Genomic DNA, 21,983 nt, shown 5'->3' with positions numbered 1-21,983 from the left:
CATTTCCATGACAGACTTGACCAGGTGAAAGATATGATCCCTTATTGATGTCACTTGTTAAATCCATGTAGATGAAGGGAAGGAGACCTGGTTAAAGGGGAGGAGACCTGGTTAAAGGGGAGGAGACCTGGTTAAAGGGGAGGAGACCTGGTTAAAGGGGAGGAGACCTGGTTAAAGGGGAGGAGACCTGGTTAAAGAAGGATTGTTAAGCCTTGAGACATGGATTGTGTATGTGTGTCATTCAGAAGGTGAATGGACAAGACAGATTTAAGTGCCTTTGGTTGGTGTCAAGAACTGCAACGCTGCTGGGTTTTTCCACACGTGAATCAAGAATGGTCCACCACCCAAAGGACATTCAGCCAACTTGACACAACTGTGGGAAGTATTGGAGTCAACATGGGCCAGCATCCCTGCGGGAACGTTTTCAATACCTTGTAGAGTCCACGCCCCGACGAATTAAGGCTGTTCTGAGGGCAAAAGGGGATGCAACACAACATCAGGAAGGTGTTCCTAATGTTTTGTCCAATAAGTGTATAGTGACGCTATACAATACAGCTCTTCATGTCGCCATGTCTTCAACAGTTACACAGCAGCACAGTAACCTTTCATAACGTACGAGTATTGTTGACAATTAAACGGTATATTACAATCCGTCTATAGTTTATTGTAACTGCAGTGTTAAGTTACCAGCGCAGCATAGAATCCAAACAAGGCTGTTTTTAAAAAAAAAAAAGTCTATAGACTAAAGGTTTGGTTTTCCGGACACAGATTATACTGTTTCAGAAACTGTTTCAGAAACCCTGTCAACCTTTATGGACTTGTGTCACAGAGACATGATTCACTACAGCACAGACATTATATCTCTGAGGAATAAACCACTAATTGGCTTGTCTTCTTATTTTCTGACTGGTTGCATAATCAATAATCATCAGTGGATTTTTTTTTTGGGGGGGGGGGGGGGGGGCAATGCCAGCATTGCACATGAAGGTGGAGAGAGGTTGGAGGTGGCTCAGTCACACAGGTATTAAAAGGGTGAAGTGCACTTTAAAAAAAAAAAATACAAAATAAAAAGTCTTAAAAATCCACAGTTCAATGATGAGACTGGAGCGGTCCTTCCTTGGGCCTCCCTTCCTCCTCCCCCCAGGGGTTATAGGTCAATGATTAGTGGTCAGAGGTCAGAGGTCAGGGTGTGGAGGGCTTGTGCAGGATTCCCTGTAGATCATCAGGTAAAGACAGGATGACAGAGTCGATGTGGGCTTGTAGTTTAGTCAACGTCCCCGGCCTCAGAGGAAGCTGCTCTCTCTCTGCCTGAGTCTAGAACATACAGGAAGAACAGGTCAGCAACACACAACAAAGCACTTTCAAGTTATTTAAAATATTTTGTGTTAACTAACATGAATCAAGTTCATTTAGCGTACAATGAACATACAAGTGGCCTGAAAAGTATGTGGGCACCCCTTCAAATTAGTGGATTCGGCTATTTCAGCTGACAGGTGTATAAAATCGAGCACACAGCCATGTAACCTCCATAGACAAACATTGGCAGTAGAATGGCCTTACTGAAGAGCTCAGTGACTTTCAACGTTTCACCATCATAGGATGCCACCTTTCCATCAATTCAGTTTGTTAAATTTCTGCCCTGCTAGAGCTTCCCGGTCAACTGTAAGTGCTGTTATTGTGAAGTGGAAACGTCTATGAGCAACAACGGCTCAGCAACAAAGTGGCAGGCCACACAAGCTCACAGAACTGGACCGCCGAGTGCTGGAGTCTGTCCTCAGGAGCAACACTCACTACCGAGTTCCAAACGGCCTCTGGAAGCAACAGCAGCACAAGAACTGTTCGTCGGGACCTTCATGAAATGGGTTTCCATGGCCGAACAGCCGCACACAAGCCTCAGATCACCATGCGCAATGCTAAGCGTCGGCTGGAGTGGTGTAAAGCTAGCCGCCATTGGACTCTGGCGGAGTGGAAAGTTCTCTGGACTGATGAATCACGCTTCCCATCCAGTCTGACGGACAAATCTGGGTTTGGTGGATGCCAGAACGCTACCTGCCCCAATGCATAGTGACAACTGTAAAGTTTGTGGTGGAGGTGGAATACTGGTCTGGGTCTGTTTTTCGTGGTTTCGGGCCCCTTAGTTCCAGTGAAGCGAAATGTTAACGCTACAGCATACAATGACATTCCAGACTATTCTGTACTTCCGACTTTGTGGCAACAGTTTGGGGAAGGCCCTTTCCTGTTTCAGCATGACAATGCCCCCGTGCACAAAGTGAGGTCCATACAGAAATGGGTTGTCGAGATCGTTGTGGAAGAACTTGACTGGCCTGCACAGATCCCTGACCTCAACTCCATTGAACACCTTTGTGATGAATTAGAACCCCGACTGCGAGCCAGGCCTAATCACCCAACATCAGTGTCCGACTTCGTTAATGCTCTTGTGGCTGAATGGAAGCAAGTCCCGCAGCAATGTCCCAACATCTAGTGGAAAGCCTTCCCAGAAGAGTGGAGGCTGTTATAGCAGCAATGTTCCAACATCTAGTGGAAAGCCTTCCCAGAAGAGTGGAGGCTGTTATAGCAGCAATGTTCCATCATCTAGTGGAAAGCCTTCCCAGAAGAGTGGAGGCTGTTATAGCAGCAAAGGGGGGAACAACTCCATATTAATACCCATGATTACGGAATGAGATGTTTGACGAGAAGTTGTCCACATACTTTTGGCCATGTAGTGTACAGGAACCCTACTGTTATGTGTTCTATCACTAATGAGCAGAACGCCGCGTCATTCTGGAGAACGCCGCGTCATTCTGGAGAACGCCGCGTCATTCTGGAGAACGCCGCGTCAATCTGGAGAACGCCGCGTCAATCTGGAGAACGCCGCGTCAATCTGGAGAACGCCGCGTCAATCTGGAGAACGCCGCGTCAATCTGGAGAACGCCGCGTCAATCTGGAGAACGCCGCGTCATTCTGGAGAACGCCGTCAATCTGAGAACGCGTCAATCTGGAGAACGCGCGTCAATCTGGAGAACGCAGCGTCATTCTGGAGAACGCCGCGTCAATCTGGAGAACGCAGCGTCATTCTGGAGAACGCCGCGTCATTCTGGAGAACGCCGCGTCATTCTGGAGAACGCCGCGTCATTCTGGAGAACGCCGCGTCATTCTGGAGAACGCCGCGTCAATCTGGAGAACGCCGCGTCATTCTGGAGAACGCCGCGTCAATCTGGAGAACGCCGCGTCATTCTGGAGAACGCCGCGTCAATCTGTCACAATGAAACAACCTCATACTGACCAGTTTGTCTTTGAGTTTGAGAACGAGGTCCACAGTCTCCACCTCAGTGTGTTGCTGGACACGCACCTGCAGATCCTACATGAAGAATAGAAATAGAGAGAGGTGAATAGGCTTCGAGCATTATCTGGCTGAACAACGGATTGGCAAACGTACTGCAAAATTGATCAATCATGTGACTAAACTGAATAAAAAGAAGAAGAAACTATACTATGAAACAAAGATAAAAAATATAAAGAATTGTAGTAAAAATCTTTGGAGTAAAATAAAATAGATTTTGGACAGAAAGGCTAAATCAGCTCCATCCCTCATTGAATCAGATGGCTCATTCATCACAAAACCCACTGATATTGCCAACTACTTTAATGATGTTTTTATTGGCAAGATTAGCAAACTTGGCATGACATGACCGCAATAAACGCTGACACTACACATCCAAGTACATCTGACCAAATTATGAAAGACAAGAATCGCAATTTTGAATTCCGTAAAATCCGTGTGGAAGAGGTGAAAACATTGACGTCGTCCATCAACAATGACAAACCACCGGGGTCTGACAACTTGGATGGAAAATTACTGAGGATAATATTGCCACTACTATTTGCCATATTGTCAATTTCATCCTACCAGAGAGTGTGTCCCCTCAGGCCTGGAGGGAAGGTAGTCATTCCGCTACCTAAGAATAGTAAAGCCCCCTTTACTGGCTCAAATAGCTGACCAATCAGGCTGTTACCAACCCTTAGTAAACCTTTGGGGGAAAAAATAATGTTTGACCAGAAGCAATGCTATTTTACAGTAAAGAAATTGACAGACTTTCAGCACACTTAAAGGGAAGAAAATTCAACAAGCACAGCACTTACACAAATGACTGATGATTGGCTGAGAGAAATTGATGATAAAATGATAGTGGGGGTTGTCTTGTTAGATTTCGGTGTGGCTTTTGACATTATCGATCATAGTCTGTTGCAGGAAAAATGTGTTATGGCTTTTACACCCCCTGCTATATTGTGGATAAAGGGTTACCTGTCTAACAGAACATGGAAGCCTCTCCAACAAAATCCAGGTAGAATCAGGAATTCCCCAGGGCAGCTGTCTAGGCCCCTTACTTGTTTAAATCTTTACTAATGACATGCCACTGGCTTTGAGTAAAGCCAGTGTATCCGTGTATGCTGATGACTCAACACTTTACACGTCAGCTACTACAGCGACTGAAATGACAGCAACAAAGAGTTGCAGTTAGTTTCAGGGTAGACACACAGTACTACATAGAGCCATGACTACATGGAACTCTATTCCACATCAGGTAACTCATATTAGCAGTAAAATTAGATTAAAAAAACAGATAAATACAACCTATAGAAAAGCAGGGACTGTGAAGCAACACAAACACAGGCACAGACACACCCACGACACACATGAATTGTGTTGTAGATGTGTGGTAGTAGAGGCCTGAGGGCACACACAATATATGTTGTGAAATCTGTTATGAACGTGTTGTAAATGTTTTTAAAATGTCTAACTGCCTTAATTTAGCCGGACCCCAGGAAGAGTAGCTGCTGCCTTGGCAGGAACTAATGGGGATCCATAATAAACCCCAGGAAGAGTAGCTGCTGCCTTGGCAGGAACTAATGAAGATCCATAATAAACCCCAGGAAGAGTAGCTGTTGCCTTGGCACGAACTAATAGGGATCCATAATAAACCCCAGGAAGAGTAGCTGCTGCCTTGGCAGGAACTAATGAGGATCCATAATAAACCCCAGGAAGAGTAGCTGCTGCCTTGGCAGGAACTAATGGGGATCCATAATAAACCCCAGGAAGAGTAGCTGCTGCCTTGGCAGGAACTAATGAGGATCCATAATAAACCCCAGGAAGAGTAGCTGCTGCCTTGGCAGGAACTAATGAGGATCCATAATAAACCCCAGGAAGAGTAGCTGCTGCCTTGGCAGGAACTAATGAGGATCCATAATAAACCCCAGGAAGAGTAGCTGCTGCCTTGGCAGGAACTAATGAGGATCCATAATAAACCCCAGGAAGAGTAGCTGCTGCCTTGGCAGGAACTAATGAGGATCCATAATAAACCCCAGGAAGAGTAGCTGCTGCCTTGGCAGGAACTAATGAGGATCCATAATAAACCCCAGGAAGAGTAGCTGCTGCCTTGGCAGGAACTAATGGGGATCCATAATAAACCCCAGGAAGAGTAGCTGCTGCCTTGGCAGGAACTAATGAGGATCCATAATAAACCCAAGGAAGAGTAGCTGCTGCCTTGGCAGGAACTAATGGGGATCCATAATAAACCCCAGGAAGAGTAGCTGCAGCCTTGGCAGGAATTAATGGGGATCCATAATAAATACACTGCCTCACAGACAGCTTCTAGGTGAAGGGCCTCTAGTTTCATCATTACTCACCTCCTCACAGACAGCCTCTAGGTGAAGGGCCTCTAGTTTCATCATTACTCACCTCCTCACAGACAGCTTCTAGGTGAAGGGCCTCTAGTTTCTTCATCATCTCTCTCCTGCGATTCCTGAACCAGCCGTCAAAGTTTGGACACCTCAGGAACTGTCTGGATAGGAAATAGACACACCAAGATGAAACAAAAACACACCAACAAGCTTTTAGGATGCATAGACCATGTCACAATCACAAAGTCTGCAAAACAGGAAATACACAGACTGTCATTATACTACATCATAACAGACTTGTGTTTCCTGGTAAACAGACCAAAAATAAATAAAGCTCTCTCAAAAAAAAAAAAGCATGTTGAGTTAAGATTAAGAACACACACACACACACAAAATATTGGGCTTCTCTTATAGGAGCAGAAAACGAATCATTAAGTCATCTCAGCTTTGGACTGTGGCAATGCAGTCTACATGAATGCAGCTGCCACTGTATTGTAGTCATTGGACACAGTTTTTCACACTACGCTTCATTACGGGTGATAGAATGCAATGATGTGTACTGAACCTACACCAGAAAGTAGGCTGGCCCTCTCAAGATCAATGCACTACTCTCTCGTTTCGTTTATAAGGAAAGTGATTTTATAAGAAAAGTGAACTCCCCCTGTACCTAACATCATTAATAACTGTTAGATGTTCTGTACAAGTCACCCCGGTCTCAGGGATAGCCAACACCGGAAACTCCCTTGTCAAGTTGCCCCGGACTCAGGGATAGCCAACACTGGAAACTCCTTCGTCGTCAAGTTGCCCCGGTCTCAGGGATAGCCAACACCAGAAACTCCTTCGTCGTCAAGTTGCCCCGGTCTCAGGGATAGCCAACACCAGAAACTCCTTCGTCGTCAAGTTGCCCCGGTCTCAGGGATAGCCAACACTGGAAACTTCGTCGTCAAGTTGCCCCGGTCTCAGGGATAGCCAACACCGGAAACTCCTTCGATCGCGGTCTCAGGGATAGCCAACACCAGAAAGTTGCCCCGGTCTCAGGGATAGCCAACACCGGAAACTCCTTCGTCGTCAAGTTGCCCCGGTCTCAGGGATAGCCAACACCAGAAACTCCCTTGTCAAGTTGCCCCGGTCTCAGGGATAGCCAACACCGGAAACTCATTCGTCGTCAAGTTGCCCCGGTCTCAGGGATAGCCAACACCAGAAACTCCCTTGTCAAGTTGCCCCGGTCTCAGGGATAGCCAACACTGGAAACTCCTTCGTCGTCAAGTTGCTCCGGTCTCAGGGATAGCCAACACCAGAAACTCCCTTGTCAAGTTGCCCCGGTCTCAGGGATAGCCAACACCAGAAACTCCCTTGTCAAGTTGCCCCGGTCTCAGGGATAGCCAACACCAGAAACTCCCTTGTCAAGTTGCCCTGGTCTCAGGGATAGCCAACACCGGAAACTCCCTTGTCAAGTTGCCCCGGTCTCAGGGATAGCCAACACCGGAAACTTCCTTGTCAAGTTGCCCTGGTCTCAGGGATAGCCAACACCGGAAACTCCTTCGTCGTCAAGTTGCCCTGGTCTCAGGGATAGCCAACACCGGAAAGTCCTTCGGTCTCCACAGAGTTAAGGTGAATCCGCTTTTATTTTTTTGCATCTTATTTCTAAGGAATAATCTCAAAAACGATTTAAAATTGGATGCTTCTAGGGAAATTCAGGAAACTGATTGAGGAGCTTATTACTGATGCGTCCGTTTCCTGTGGCTGCGTCCGTTTCCTGTGTCTGAGGTTGTTTCCTATGGCTGAGGTTGTTTCCTATGGCTGAGGTTGTTTCCTGTGGCTGAGGTTGTTTCCTGTGGCTGAGGTTGTTTCCTATGGCTGAGGTTGTTTCCTATGGCTGAGGTTGTTTCCTATGGCTGAGGTTGTTTCCTATGGCTGAGGTTGTTTCCTATGGCTGAGGTTGTTTCCTATGACTGAGGTTGTTTCCTATGGCTGAGGTTGTTTATGTGTGTGTTTTTGTCTGTAACACAGACCTCTCAGTAGGACTGCCTGGTTAAATAAAAGGTGAAATACACGTGGAACCAGGCTATGTGGATGTCAATACCTGTAGAGTCCCATCCAGTCTCCTTTGAGTGGTGAGGTGAGCTGAGGACCTGCCTTCTCCAGAGTCTTCATAAAGTCCTCCTGGAGGAAGGGTCTCAGCTGTGGAGGACTCTTCCAAGGAGAGATGTTCTTCTGTAGAGGCATCAGACTGGCCACATAGCGCTCCTGTGAGATGGAGAAAGGGAATGGAAGACTTGTGTGTTAGTGTAGTTTTCATAACGCCCTTCTACACAACAACTGTTTAAGTTCTCAAGCACAGTGATCTATTTTCGGTTTTAGATAGAACATCGCGGCCCGCCCGCCTGTGGGGAAAACAACCTGAGGTTAACCGAGGTTATCCCATTGACTGACAGCAAAAACTTCACATTTTTCAAAGCGCTATTTTTTTGGTTGTCTGCTTGTTTTAGTCAATAACAAAACTACATTCAAGAAAAGTACAGGTCCAAAGATGACTTTACAACACGGCCTGCGTTCCCACTAGTTAGAAACACGTCATAATGTAGGGCTTCCCTCAAGCCTCGTCATGACGGCTCTAGCAGCCAGTGTGTTAGCTAGCTACTGACTGGAACATTAAGCTCAACAACACAAACAGACTATACAGCTACAAGTAGTGAGTGGAGTTACAAACAGACTATACAATTACAAGTAGTGAGTGGAGTTACTAACAGACTATACAATTACAAGTAGTGAGTGGAGTTACTAACAGATTATACAACTACAAGTAGTGAGTGGAGTTACTAACAGACTATACAACTACAAGTAGTGAGTGGAGTTACTAACAGACTATACAACTACAAGTAGTGAGTGGAGTTACTAACAGACTATACAACTACAAGTAGTGAGTGGAGTTACTAACAGACTATACAGCTACAAGTAGTGAGTGGAGTTACTAACAGACTATACAGCTACAAGTAGTGAGTGGAGTTACTAACAGACTAACAGACTATACAACTACAAGTAGTGAGTGGAGTTACTAACAGACTATACAACTACAAGTAGTGAGTGGAGTTACTAACAGACTATACAACTACAAGTAGTGAGTGGAGTTACTAACAGACTATACAACTACAAGTAGTGAGTGGAGTTACTAACAGACTATACAACGACAAGTAGTGAGTGGAGTTACTAACAGACTATACAACGACAAGTAGTGAGTGGAGTTACAAACAGACTATACAACTACAAGTAGTGAGTGGAGTTACTAACAGACTATACAACTACAAGTAGTGAGTGGAGTTACTAACAGACTATACAACAACAAGTAGTGCGTGGAGTTACTAACAGACTATACAACGACAAGTAGTGAGTGGAGTTACTAACAGACTATACAACTACAAGTAGTGAGTGGAGTTACTAACAGACTATACAACTACAAGTAGTGAGTGGAGTTACTAACAGACTATACAACAACAAGTAGTGCGTGGAGTTACTAACAGACTATACAACGACAAGTAGTGAGTGGAGTTACTAACAGACTATACAACTACAAGTAGTGAGTGGAGTTACTAACAGACTATACAACGACAAGTAGTGAGTGGAGTTACAAACAGACTATACAACTACAAGTAGTGAGTGGAGTTACTAACAGACTATACAACTACAAGTAGTGAGTGGAGTTATATAACAACATGTCTTAACTGTGATCAAGAAATGTGACTGTTCCTGGTGCAAAAACAATGTCCTATCATGAAGCTGGAGTAAATTACATTACTAAGCTGTTCCTGAATGTACTACACCAGGACATTGATTCTATCCTAGTCCATGTGAGTTTTAATGACATTACTAAGCTGTTCCTGAATGTACTACGCCAGGACATTGATTCTATCCTAGTCCATGTGGGTTTTAATGACATTACTAAGCTGCTCCTGAATGTACTACACCAGGACATTGATTCTATCCTAGTCCATGTGAGTTTTAATGACATTACTAAGCTGTTCCTGAATGTACTACGCCAGGACATTGATTCTATCCTAGTCCATGTGGGTTTTAATGACATTACTAAGCTGCTCCTGAATGTACTACGCCAGGACATTGATTCTATCCTAGTCCATGTGAGTTTTAATGACATTACTAAGCTGTTCCTGAATGTACTACGCCAGGACATTGATTCTATCCTAGTCCATGTGAGTTTTAATGACATTACTAAGCTGTTCCTGAATGTACTACGCCAGGACATTGATTCTATCCTAGTCCATGTGAGTTTTAATGACATTACTAAGCTGTTCCTGAATGTACTACGCCAGGACATTGATTCTATCCTAGTCCATGTGAGTTTTAATGACATTACTAAGCTGTTCCTGAATGTACTACGCCAGGACATTGATTCTATCCTAGTCCATGTGAGTTTTAATGACATTACTAAGCTGTTCCTGAATGTACTACGCCAGGACATTGATTCTATCCTAGTCCATGTGAGTTTTAATGACATTACTAAGCTGTTCCTGAATGTACTACGCCAGGACATTGATTCTATCCTAGTCCATGTGAGTTTTAATGACATTACTAAGCTGTTCCTGAATGTACTACGCCAGGACATTGATTCTATCCTAGTCCATGTGAGTTTTAATGACATTACTAAGCTGTTCCTGAATGTACTACGCCAGGACATTGATTCTATCCTAGTCCATGTGAGTTTTAATGACATTACTAAGCTGTTCCTGAATGTACTACGCCAGGACATTGATTCTATCCTAGTCCATGTGAGTTTTAATGACATTACTAAGCTGTTCCTGAATGTACTACGCCAGGACATTGATTCTATCCTAGTCCATGTGAGTTTTAATGACATTACTAAGCTGTTCCTGAATGTACTACGCCAGGACATTGATTCTATCCTAGTCCATGTGAGTTTTAATGACATTACTAAGCTGTTCCTGAATGTACTACGCCAGGACATTGATTCTATCCTAGTCCATGTGAGTTTTAATGACATTACTAAGCTGTTCCTGAATGTACTACGCCAGGACATTGATTCTATCCTAGTCCATGTGGGTTTTAATGACATTACTAAGCTGTTCCTGAATGTACTACACCAGGACATTGATTCTATCCTAGTCCATGTGGGTTTTAATGACATTATGAAGGGCAGCTCTTTTAAAGAGCTGAATTGACACTAGTAAAAGACCCATCCTATCTGGCCCAATGCCCTCTCTGAATCGTGGCACTGAACACTTTAGCAGGATTCTTTCTCTACACAACTGTCTATGTGATTACTGCAGCTCAATGGGTGTAACTTTTGACGACAATGTCAACACCTTTAGGAAACAAAAACACGTTTTATAAGGAGGATGGGATCCGCCCAAATAATTTCACAGCATTACGAAGCTGCGTTAAGACAATGACCCAAGCCCAGCTCAGTTTATACCAGGGGCGTTGGTAGACAATGTAAGTAATCTAATTTATGTCCCTCTAACTGCTCTGAATGCCTCTGATCCCACAGCTATTATATGCAGTAATCATGAGCCTATGAACCAGAGTTAAACTGATAGCACTGAGGCGGTGTGCCCTAGGAGGAAGTCCACTGAGGGGGTGTGCCCTAGGAGGAAGTCCACTGAGGGGGTGTGCCCTAGGAGGAAGTCCACTGAGGGGGTGTGCCCTAGGAGGAAGTCCACTGAGGGGGTGTGCCCTAGGAGGAAGTCCACTGAGGGGGTGTGCCCTAGGAGGAAGTCCACTGTGTGCAGCTCACCCTGCAATAACATCAATAACATGACCATGTCTACTTCTGCTAAGCCTCCCAGTAAAGCAAAGTAAATCAAGTAAGTATCCCAGAAGAAAAGTGCTCAAAATAAGCCCGCGTTAACATATGTAGCTTAATATTAAGAGACGAGGTTCGTGAAATCAAGTTTGCTAGTAACCCGTGGCACTCAAGTACTCCCTGGCCCCTCCTGTACTGCCTGGCCATGCACGTTTCCAACACCATCATTAAGTTTGCTGATGACAACAGTGGCAGGCCTGATCACCGACAACAATGAGACAGTCTATAGGGAAGAGGTCAGAGACCTGGCTGGGTGGATGCCAGAATAACAAACTCTCCCTCAACGTGATCAAAACAGAAGGAGTTGATTGTGGACTACAGGAAATGGAGGACCGAACACGCCCCCCCATTCTCATCAACACGGCTGCAGTGGAGCAGGTTGAGAGCTTCAAGTTCCTTGGTGTCCACATCACCAACAAACTAACATGGTCCAAGCACACCAAGACAGTCATGAAGAGGGCACAACAAAACCTATTCAACCCTCAGGAAACTAAAAAGATTTGTCATGGGTCCTCAGATCCTCAAAAGTTTCTACAGCTGCAACAGAGAGCATCTTGACTGGTTGCATCACTGCCTGGTATGGCAACTGCTCTGCCTCCGACCGCAAGGCACTACAGAGGGTAGTGCGTACGGCCCAGTACATCTTTACCAGGCTGTGTCAGAGGAAGGCCCTAAAAATGGTCAAAGACCCCAGTCATACTGTTCTCTGCTACCGCTTGGCAAGCGGTACCAGAGCACCACGTCTAGGAGCATAACGCTTCTCAACAGCTTTTACCCCCAAGCCATAAGAATCCTGAACAGGTAATCAAATGACTACCCGGTTTGTTTGCATTGTGTCCCACCACTCCCTCTTTTACACTGCTGCCACTCTCTGTTGATCATCTATGCATAGTCACTTTAGCTATACATTCATGTACATATTACCTCAAATAGCCCGACTAACCGGTGCCCACGCACATTGATACAGTGGTAGCAATACAAGGTTGTAACATCTACCGAAAAGACAGAAATGCCAATGGTGGAGGTGCTGCTGTTAATATTCAGAACCACATTCCTGTAAAGCTTAGAGAGGATCTCATGTTAAATACTGTTGTAGTAATATGGCTACAGGTTCATCTGCCTCACCTAAAGCCCATTCTGGTGGGAAGCTGCTATAGACCAGTCAGGATCTGGATAATGTTAAATACTGTTGTAGTAATATGGCTACAGGTTCATCTGCCTCACCTAAAGACCATTCTGGTGGGAAGCTGCTATAGACCAGTCAGTATCTGGATAATGTTAAATACTGTTGTAGTAATATGGCTACAGGTTCATCTGCCTCACCTAAAGCCCATTCTGGTGGGAAGCTGCTATAGACCACCAAGTGTTAACAGTCAGTATCTGGATAATATGTGTGAAATGCATGTGATATCAGAGAAGTATATTTTCTGGGTGATTTAAATATTGACTGGCTTTCATCAAGCTGCCCACTCAAGGAAAAGCTTGAATCTGTAACCAGTGCCTGCATCCTGGTTCAGGTTATCAGTCAACCTACCAGGGTAGTTACAAACAGAACAGGAATGAAATCATCAACATGTATTGATCACATCTTTACTAATGCTGCAGAAATGTGCTCTAAAGTAGTATCCAGATCCATAGGACGTAGTGATCACAATATAGTAGCCATATCTAGGAAAACCACAGTTCCAAAGGCTGGGCCTAATATAGTGTATAAGAGGTCATACAATACGTTTTGTAGTGATTCATATGTTGTTGATGTAGGGAATATTTGTTGGTCCGTGGTGTGTAATGAGGAGCAAACAGAGGGTAAGAGGTCGTACAATAGGTTTTGGAGAGATTCCTATGTTGTTGATGTAAAGAATAGTTGTTGTTCCGTGGTGTGTAATGAGGAGCAACCAGACGCTGCTGGTCTGTGGTGTGTAATGAGGAGCAACCAGACGCTGCTGGTCCGTGGTGTGTAATGAGGAGCAACCAGACGCTGCTGGTCTGTGGTGTGTAATGAGGAGCAACCAGACGCTGCTGGTCTGTGATGTGTAATGAGGAGCAACCAGACGCTGCACTGGACACATTAATGAAATGTCTTATTCCAGTTACTAATAAACATGAACCCATTAAGAAAATGACTGTAAAACCAGTTAAATCCCCGTGGGATTGATGAGGAATTTAAACATGGTATGGTTGAGAAGGATGAGGCAAAAGAAATGCAAATAAGTCTGGCAACCCAACCTATTGGCAAACGTACTGCAAATACTGAATAAAATAAATAAACTAACTAACTAAGAAGAAACGAAGATAAATGACAAAGAATGATAGTAAAAATCTTTGTAGCACCTTCAATGAAATGTTGGACTAAAAAAGACAAACTCAGTTCCCTCATTCATTGAATCAGATGGCTCATTCATCACAAAACCCACTGATCTTGCCAATTAAAAAATAATTAAAGTAGTTGGCAATATTAGCAAACATGGAGATGACATGCCAGCAACAAATGCTTACACTACATGTCCAAGTATATCTGACCAGATTATGAAAGACAAGCATTGTAATTTTGAATTCCGTAAAGTCAGTGTGGAAGAAGTGAAAAAAGTATTGTTGTCTATCAACAATGACAAGCCCCCGGGGTCTGACAACTTGGATGGAAAATTACTGAGGATAATAGTGGACAATATTACATCTCCTATTTGCCACATCTTCAATTTCATCCTAGTAGAAAGTATGTGCCCTCAGAACTGGAGGGAAGGTAAAGTCATTCCACTACCTAAGAATAGTAATGTCCCCTTTACAAATAGCCGACCAATCAGCCCGTTACCAACCTTTAGTAAATTTTTAGGGGCGAAAAAGGTGTTTGACCAGATACAATGCTATTTTACAGTAAACATTTTGACAGACTTTCAGCACACTGATAGGGAAGGACATTCAATAAGCACTGCACTTAAACAAATTACTGATGAGACTCCTGAACAGATAATCAAATGGCTACCCAGAGTATTTGCATTGCCCCCCCCCCCCTCTTCTTCACTGCTGCTACTCTCTGTTGTTATCATCTATGCATAGTCACTTTAATAACTCTACCTACATGTACATATTACCTCAATTCCCTCGACACCGGTACCCCTGCATAGAGCACCGTGTCATTGACGCTCTTTAATTATTTGTTGTTCCCCCCCATTACTTTCTGTAGTTCCCCCGCTTCCCTTCTGTAGTTCTTATCTCATACTTTATTTATTTTCTTAAAACTGCATTGTTGGTTAACCTCTTAAGTCGACCCTTTACTTTTTTGAACATTCTGTTAAAAATCGCGCAACATTTCAGCGCCCTGCTACTCATGCCAGGAATATAGTATATGCATTTGCTTAGTCTGTGTGGATAGAAAACACTCAGACGTTTATAAAACTGGTTAAATCACTGCTGTGGCTTTACCAGAACGGCATTTACATCGAAAAGCACAGGAAAAACTGATCACTGAAAATGGGAAAATATATCCATGCGCTACTTGAACCCATTGATAAAGGTGAACCACAATTAATTGACTGAGGTTGCAGTACCTACAGCTTCCACACGGTGTCTAGAGTCTTGTCATTTCCCTTCGAGTTTTTTCTTGGTCAAACACATGCAGGGCACCGTATCTCCTCGGGTCTAGGACCGGATATTTTCGTTGAGTTTCTAGCCGGACATTTTTCCAGACGGACAGCTAATGATCTTTACATCGCCTCCTGATTAATTTGATTGCTTATTAACGTTTACTAATACCTAAAGTTGCATTACAAACGTATTTCGAAGTGTTTTGTGAAAGTTTATCGTCGACTTTTTGAATTTTAAAAAATGACGTTACGTTTTGAAACAATGTTTTTTTTCGTTTATCACACAGTCTACATATAACGATATCTAGGCTTTATATGGACCGATTTAATCGAAATAAAGACCCAAATAGTGTTTATGGGACATCTAGGAGTGCCAACAATGAAGATGGTGAAAGGTAATGAATGTTTTCTATTTTATTGTGCGGTTTGTGTAACGCCGAAATGCTAATTATTTTGTTTACGTCCCCTGTGGGTCTTTTGGGGTGTTGCATGCTATCAGATAATAGCTTCTCATGCTTTTGCCGAAAAGCATTTTAAAAATCTGACTTGTTGCCTGGATTCACAACGAGTGTAGCTTTAATTCGATACCCTGCATGTGTATTTTAATGAACTTTTGAGTTTTAACTAATACTATTAGCATTTAGCGTAGCGCATTTGCATTTCCAGAGCTCTAGTTGGGACGCAAGCGTCCCGAGTAGAAGCAAGAGGTTAAGGGCATTTAACTGTAAGGTCTACACGTGTTGTATTCAGCGCATGTGACAAATAACTTGATTTGGCTGAGAGAAATTGATGAAAAAAATTCTCTTGTTAAGACTTCGGTGCGGCTTTTGACATTATCGATCATATTCTGTTGCTGGAAGAACGTATGTGTTGTGGCTTTACACCCCCGGCTATATTGTGGATAAAGAGTTACCTGTCTAACAGAACACAGAGGGTGTTATGGCTTTAAACCCCCTGCTATAATGTGGATAAAGAGTTACCTGTCTAACAGAACACAGGGGGTGTTCTTTAATGGAAGCCTCTCCAACATAATCCAGGTAGAAACAGGAATTCCCCAGGGCAGCTGTCTAGGCCCCTTACTTTTAAAAATCTTTACTAACGACATGCCACTGGCTTTGAGTAAAGCCAGTGTGTCTATGTATGCTGATGACTCAACACTATACACCTCAGCTACTACAGCGACTGAAATTACTGCAACACTTAAAGAGCTGCATTTAGTTTCAGAGTGGGTGGCAAGGAATAAGTTATTCCTAAATATTTATAAAAGTAAAAGCATTGTATTTGGGACAAATCATTCACTAAACCTTAATTATATCTGGTAATAAATAATGTGGAAATTGAGCAAGGTGACTAAAGTAACCCTGGATTATAAACTGTCATGGTCAAAACATATTGATACAACAGTAGCTAAAATGGGGAGAAGTCTGTCCATAATAAAGCGCTGCTCTGCCTTCTTAACAGCACTATCAACAAGGCAGGTCCTACAGGTCCTAGTTTTATCACACCTGGACTACTGTTCAGTCGTGTTGTCAGGTACCACAAAAAGGGACCAAGGCTCAGAACAGGGCAGCACGGCTAGTCCTTGGATGTACAAAGAGAGCTAACATTAATAATATGCATGTCAATCTCCCATGGCTCAAAGTGGAGGAGAGATTGACTTCATCACTACGTGTATTTATGAGAGGTATTGACATGTTTAATGCACCGAGTTGTCAGTTTGAACTGCTAACACACAGCTCAGACACCCAGTCATACCCCACAAGACATGCCACCAGAGGTCTGTTTGAACTGCTGGCACACAGCTCTGACACCCAGTCATACCCCACAAGACATGCCACCAGAGGTCTGTTTAAACTACTAACACACAGCTCTGACACCCAGTCATACCCCACAAGACATGCCACCAGAGGTCTGTTTGAACTACTAACACACAGCTCAGACACCCAGTCATACCCCACAAGACATGCCACCAGAGGTCTGTTTAAACTACTAACACACAGCTCTGACACCCAGTCATACCCCCAAGACACAAGACATGCCACCAGAGGTCTGTTTGTTTAAACTGCTAACACACAGCTCTGACACCCAGTCATACCCCACAAGACATGCCACCAGAGGTCTGTTTGAACTGCTGGCACACAGCTCTGACACCCAGTCATACCCCACAAGACATGCCACCAGAGGTCTGTTTGAACTGCTGGCACACAGCTCTGACACCCAGTCATACCCCACAAGACATGCCACCAGAGGTCTGTTTGAACTACTGGCACACAGCTCTGACACCCAGTCATACCCCACAAGACATGCCACCAGAGGTCTGTTTAAACTACTAACACACAGCTCTGACACCCAGCCACCAGAGGTCTGTTTGAACACACAGCTCTGACACCCATCATACCCCACAAGACATGCCACCAGAGGTCTGTTTAAACTACTGGCACACAGCTCTGACACCCAGTCATACCCCACAAGACATGCCACCAGAGGTCTGTTTGAACTACTGGCACACAGCTCTGACACCCAGTCATACCCCACAAGACATGCCACCAGAGGTCTGTTTAAACTACTGGCACACAGCTCTGACACCCAGTCATACCCCACAAGACATGCCACCAGAGGTCTGTTTAAACTACTGGCACACAGCTCTGACAGAGGTCTGTTTGAACCCAGTCATACCCCACAAGACATGCCACCAGAGGTCTGTTTGAACTGCTGGCACACAGCTCAGACACCCAGTCATACCCCACAAGACATGCCACCAGAGGTCTGTTTAAACTACTGGCACACAGCTCTGACACCCAGTCATACCCCACAAGACATGCCACCAGAGGTCTGTTTGAACTGCTGGCACACAGCTCTGACACCCATCCATACCCCACAAGACATGCCACCAGAGGTCTGTTTGAACTGCTGGCACACAGCTCTGACACCCAGTCATACCCCACAAGACATGCCACCAGAGGTCTGTTTAAACTACTGGCACACAGCTCTGACACCCAGTCATACCCCACAAGACATGCCACCAGAGGTCTGTTTGAACTGCTAACACACAGCTCAGACACCCAGTCATACCCCACAAGACATGCCACCAGAGGTCTGTTTAAACTACTGGCACACAGCTCTGACACCCAGTCATACCCCACAAGACATGCCACCAGAGGTCTGTTTGAACTACTGGCACACAGCTCTGACACCCAGTCATACCCCACAAGACATGCCACCAGAGGTCTGTTTAAACTACTGGCACACAGCTCTGACACCCAGTCATACCCCACAAGACATGCCACCAGAGGTCTGTTTAAACTACTGGCACACAGCTCTGACACCCAGTCATACCCCACAAGACATGCCACCAGAGGTCTGTTTAAACTACTGGCACACAGCTCTGACACCCAGTCATACCCCACAAGACATGCCACCAGAGGTCTGTTTGAACTGCTGGCACACAGCTCTGACACCCAGTCATACCCCACAAGACATGCCACCAGAGGTCTGTTTAAACTACTGGCACACAGCTCTGACACCCAGTCATACCCCACAAGACATGCCACCAGAGGTCTGTTTGAACTACTGGCACACAGCTCTGACACCCAGTCATACCCCACAAGACATGCCACCAGAGGTCTGTTTAAACTACTGGCACACAGCTCTGACACCCAGTCATACCCCACAAGACATGCCACCAGAGGTCTGTTTAAACTACTAACACACAGCTCTGACACCCAGTCATACCCCACAAGACATGCCACCAGAGGTCTGTTTAAACTACTAACACACAGCTCTGACACCCAGTCATACCCCACAAGACATGCCACCAGAGGTCTGTTTAAACTACTAACACACAGCTCTGACACCCATCCATACCCCACAAGACATGCCACCAGAGGTCTGTTTAAACTACTAACACACAGCTCTGACACCCAGTCATACCCCACAAGACATGCCACCAGAGGTCTGTTTAAACTACTAACACACAGCTCTGACACCCAGACAAGACATGCCACCAGAGTCAGCTCAGACACCCATCCCCCACAAGACATGCCACCAGAGGTTTGTTTAAACTACTAACACACAGCTCTGACACCCAGTCATACCCCACAAGACATGCCACCAGAGGTCTGTTTAAACTACTGGCACACAGCTCTGACACCCAGTCATACCCCACAAGACATGCCACCAGAGGTCTGTTTAAACTACTAACACACAGCTCTGACACCCAGTCATACCCCACAAGACATGCCACCAGAGGTTTGTTTAAACTACTAACACACAGCTCTGACACCCAGTCATACCCCACAAGACATGCCACCAGAGGTCTGTTTAAACTACTAACACACAGCTCTGACACCCAGTCATACCCCACAAGACATGCCACCAGAGGTCTGTTTAAACTACTGGCACACAGCTCAGACACCCAGTCATACCCCACAAGACATGCCACCAGAGGTCTGTTTAAACTACTAGCACACAGCTCAGACACCCATCCATACCCCACAAGACATGCCACCAGAGGTCTGTTTAAACTACTAGCACACAGCTCAGACACCCATCCATACCCCACAAGACATGCCACCAGAGGTCTGTTTAAACTAGTAGCACACAGCTCTGACACCCATTCATACCCCACAAGACATGCCACCAGAGGTCTGTTTAAACTACTAACAGACATCTGACAGTGGTGCATACTCCACAAGACATGCCTGAGGACACACAGTGTGTTGTAGATATGTGGTAGTGGTGGAATAGGGGCCTGAGGACACACAGTGTGTTGTCAGATATGGGTAGTGGTGGAATAGGGGCCTGAGGACACACAGTGTGTTGGAGATATGTGGTAGTGCTGGAATAGGGGCCTGAGGACACACAGTGTGTTGTAGATATGTGGCTGGAGTAGGGGCCTGAGGACACACAGTGTGTTGTAGATATGTGGTAGTGGTGGAATAGGGGCCTGAGGACACACAGTGTGTTGTAGATATGTGGTAGTGGTGGAATAGGGGCCTGAGGACACACAGTGTGTTGTAGATATGTGGTAGTGGTGGAATAGGGGCCTGAGGACACACAGTGTGTTGTAGATATGTGGTAGTGGTGGAATAGGGGCCTGAGGACACACAGTGTGTTGTAGATATGTGGTAGTGGTGGAATAGGGGCCTGAGGACACACAGTGTGTTGTAGATATGTGGTGGAGTAGGGGCCTGAGGACACACAGTGTGTTGTAGATATGTGGTAGTGGTGGAATAGGGGCCTGAGGACACACAGTGTGTTGTAGATATGTGGTAGTGGTGGAATAGGGGCCTGAGGACACACAGTGTGTTGTAGATATGTGGTAGTGGTGGAATAGGGGCCTGAGGACACACAGTGTGTTGTAGATATGTGGTAGTGGTGGAATAGGGGCCTGAGGACACACAGTGTGTTGTAGATATGTGGTAGTGGTGGAGTAGGGGCCTGAGGACACACAGTGTGTTGTAGATATGTGGTAGTGGTGGAATAGGGGCCTGAGTGAAATCTGAATGTATTGTAATGTTATTAAAATTCTAAGGTTCCCAGGTTCTAAGGTTCTACGGTTGTAAGGTTCCCAGGTTAAGGTTCCCAGGTTCTCACCAGTGGAATGATGAAGCTCTGCGTCAGCTCCAGGAAGTACCGTCGTAGGATGGCATTCTGTGCCGCCGAGGGACGTTTCTGTTGGACACCCTGAGGGGAGGACACAATACGAACATCAGTTTACACAGCAGGCATAGTCAGTCCCATATGGCTAGCTATTGCCAATACACACCCCCATTACCTTCTGTAGTTCCCTAGTTCCCCCATTACCTTCTGCAGTTCCCTAGTTTCCCCATTACCTTCTGCAGTTCCCTAGTTCCCCATTACCTTCTGCAGTTCCCCCGCTTACCTTCTGCAGTTCCCTAGTTCCCCCATTACCTTCTGCAGTTCCCTAGTTCCCCCCCATTACCTTCTGCAGTTCCCTAGTTCCCCATTACCTTCTGCAGTTCCCTAGTTCCCCATTACCTTCTGCAGTTCCCCGCATTACCTTCTGTAGGTCCCAGTTCCCCCATTACCTTATGTAGTTCCCTAGTTCTCCCATTACCTTCTGCAGTTCCCTAGTTCTCCCATTACCTTCTGCAGTTCCCAGTTCCCCCCATTACCTTCTGTAGTTGGAATAGTTCCCCCATTACCTTCTGAAGTTCCCTAGTTCCCCCATTACCTTCTGCAGTTCCCTAGTTCCCCCATTATCTTCTGTAGTTCCCCCATTACCTTCTGTAGTTCCCACATTACCTTCTGTAGTTCCCCTCCATTACCTTCTGTAGTTCCCTCCCCATTACCTTCTGTAGTTCCCTAGTTCCCCCATTACCTTCTGCAGTTCCCTAGTTCCCCCATTACCTTCTGTAGTTCCTTAGTTCCCCCCCATTACTTTCTGCAGTTCCCTATTCCCCCACCTTCTGTAGTTCCCTAGTCCCCCCCATTACCTTCTGTAGTTCCCTAGTCCCCCCATTACCTTCTGTAGTTCCCTAGTCCCCCCCATTACTTTCTGTAGTTCCCTATTCCCCCCATTACTTTCTGTAGTTCCCTATTCCCCCCATTACTTTCTGTAGTTCCCTATTACCCCCCATTACTTTCTGTAGTTCCCTATTCCCCCCCATTACTTTCTGTAGTTCCCTATTCCCCCCCCATTACTTTCTGTAGTTCCCTAGTCCCCCCCATTACTTTCTGTAGTTGTGGTAGTCCCCCCCCATTACTTTCTGAAGTTCCCTATTCCCCCATTACTTTCTGTAGTTCCCTAGTCCCCCCCATTACTTTCTGTAGTTCCCTATTCCCCCATTACTTTCTGTAGTTCCCTAGTTCCCCCCATTACTTTCTGTAGTTCCCTCCCATTACCTTCTGTAGTTCCCTAGTTC

General features: G+C 45.2%; 1 protein-coding gene across 2 annotated transcripts in view; it reads right to left on the bottom strand.

The window, feature by feature from the left end:
• Positions 1-621: 621 nt before the first annotated feature.
• dennd6aa (DENN/MADD domain containing 6Aa) overlaps positions 622-21,983 on the bottom strand; it is an 85,222-nt gene continuing 63,860 nt past the window's right edge. For both annotated transcript variants that reach the window (XM_065004702.1, XM_065004704.1), the window contains 5 exons: positions 20,692-20,781; positions 7,763-7,926; positions 5,738-5,840; positions 3,284-3,358; positions 622-1,314 (listed from right to left, as the gene is read on the bottom strand). In XM_065004702.1, coding sequence (XP_064860774.1) covers positions 1,183-1,314; positions 3,284-3,358; positions 5,738-5,840; positions 7,763-7,926; positions 20,692-20,781 — 564 coding nt within the window. In that variant the 3' untranslated portion in view covers positions 622-1,182. The remainder of the gene's footprint in view (positions 1,315-3,283; positions 3,359-5,737; positions 5,841-7,762; positions 7,927-20,691; positions 20,782-21,983) is intronic.

Source organism: Oncorhynchus nerka, linkage group LG2 (genome assembly GCF_034236695.1).
Source record: "Oncorhynchus nerka isolate Pitt River linkage group LG2, Oner_Uvic_2.0, whole genome shotgun sequence".
Lineage (NCBI taxonomy): Eukaryota > Metazoa > Chordata > Actinopteri > Salmoniformes > Salmonidae > Oncorhynchus > Oncorhynchus nerka.
The sequence above is the reverse complement of the archived record's forward strand: the minus strand, read 5'-3'. Positions and strand labels throughout refer to the sequence as shown.